General features: G+C 53.9%; 1 protein-coding gene across 1 annotated transcript in view; it reads left to right on the top strand.

Annotated features, from left to right (window-relative positions):
* The window catches only part of FANK1 (fibronectin type III and ankyrin repeat domains 1), a 37,941-nt gene extending 36,862 nt beyond the window's left edge, over positions 1-1,079 (top strand). The window contains exons 8-10 of the mRNA XM_015572596.1: positions 589-666; positions 736-780; positions 864-1,079. Coding sequence (XP_015428082.1) covers positions 589-666; positions 736-780; positions 864-989 — 249 coding nt within the window. The 3' untranslated portion in view covers positions 990-1,079. The remainder of the gene's footprint in view (positions 1-588; positions 667-735; positions 781-863) is intronic.
* Positions 1,080-1,299: the final 220 nt, after the last annotated feature.

Raw genomic sequence — 1,299 nt, 5'->3', positions numbered from 1 at the left:
TGAGAGATGTATCAGCACAATTAAGTAATATAAGCTGATCGTGCTTTATAAACTATAAAGTTCTATATAGGTACATCTTATTGCTCTCATAAACATATTTTGATCTGGGTAATGATTGTATAAATAGGTGTGTGTACTGTTCCTTTATTTTTAAAAATAATTTTTATTGATTTCAGAGAGGAAGAGGGAGGGAGAGAGAGATAGAAACATCAATGAGAGAGAGAATCATGGATCGGCTGCCTCCTGCACGCCCCCCACTGGGGACCGAGCCCGCAACCTGGGCCTGTGCCCTGACCAGGAATCGAACCGTGACCTGGTTCATGGGCCGATGCTCAGCCATGGAGCCAAGCTGGCCGGACCACAACTCTTTCTTTAAGAATTGCTTTCCCTGGTCCCCAGGCCATTGTAGGATCCAAACAGATCTGTCAATACAGGGATGTCACCTCCGTGTGGAGAAAGGCGGGGTCCACGTCCGTGTCCCTCGCAGTCCTCGCCGCAGTGGCTTTCCCGGGTTCACCCACAGCCGGGACCCCCTCGCTGCGGGGTGCAAGGCGCCCGCTCACCCCAGCGTGTCTGTCTCTGTCCCAGGTGGCCGTGCTGAACAATCACGAGGAGTTGGTCCAGCTGCTGCTGGACAAAGGGGCCGACGCAAATGTGAGAAACGAGGTAAACCGCGCGCTCAGGCCTTCCCCGGGGAGCGAGCGCGCTCAGCCTCACCCTGTCGTTTCCCTCCAGTTTGGCAAAGGCATCCTGGACATGGCCAGGGTGTTCGACCGGCAGGTGGGTGCCCTCCGCCGCGCGCCCCCTCCCCCCTCTGTACGCGTGCCACCACCCCGGTCACACCGCCTGTCCTGTCCACCCAGAACATGGTCGCCCTGCTGGAGGAGAGGAGGAACCGGCAAGAGCCCAGGAAGTCGCTGTCCCTGCTGTTGGCCGGCAGGACGCCGAGTGCGGCTGCGGACCTGGAGAAGGAGAGCCTGCGCCTCTGAGGGAGACGCCGGAGTATTTATTTAGTTGGAGATTCAGTGACTTTTGTAACATACGACCGTCCCCACTTTGAAATACACCTCTTACCTGAGCGGGTGTGGTCCCTGGCGTCGCGGGGCGGGGTCTGCTGGCACTTGTGCCTTTTCAAAAAAATTCCCTATTTATGTATGTATGTATTTCTTTTTCTACTGTTAAATTTTTAAAAAATATATTTTATTGATTTTTTACAGAGAGGAAGGGAGAGGGATAGAGTTAGAAACATCCATGAGAGAGAAACATCGATCAGCTGCCTCCTGCACACTCCCCACTGGG

Source organism: Myotis davidii, unplaced genomic scaffold, assembly GCF_000327345.1.
Source record: "Myotis davidii unplaced genomic scaffold, ASM32734v1 scaffold72, whole genome shotgun sequence".
NCBI lineage: Eukaryota > Metazoa > Chordata > Mammalia > Chiroptera > Vespertilionidae > Myotis > Myotis davidii.
This window is presented reverse-complemented; position numbering and strand designations above follow the sequence as displayed.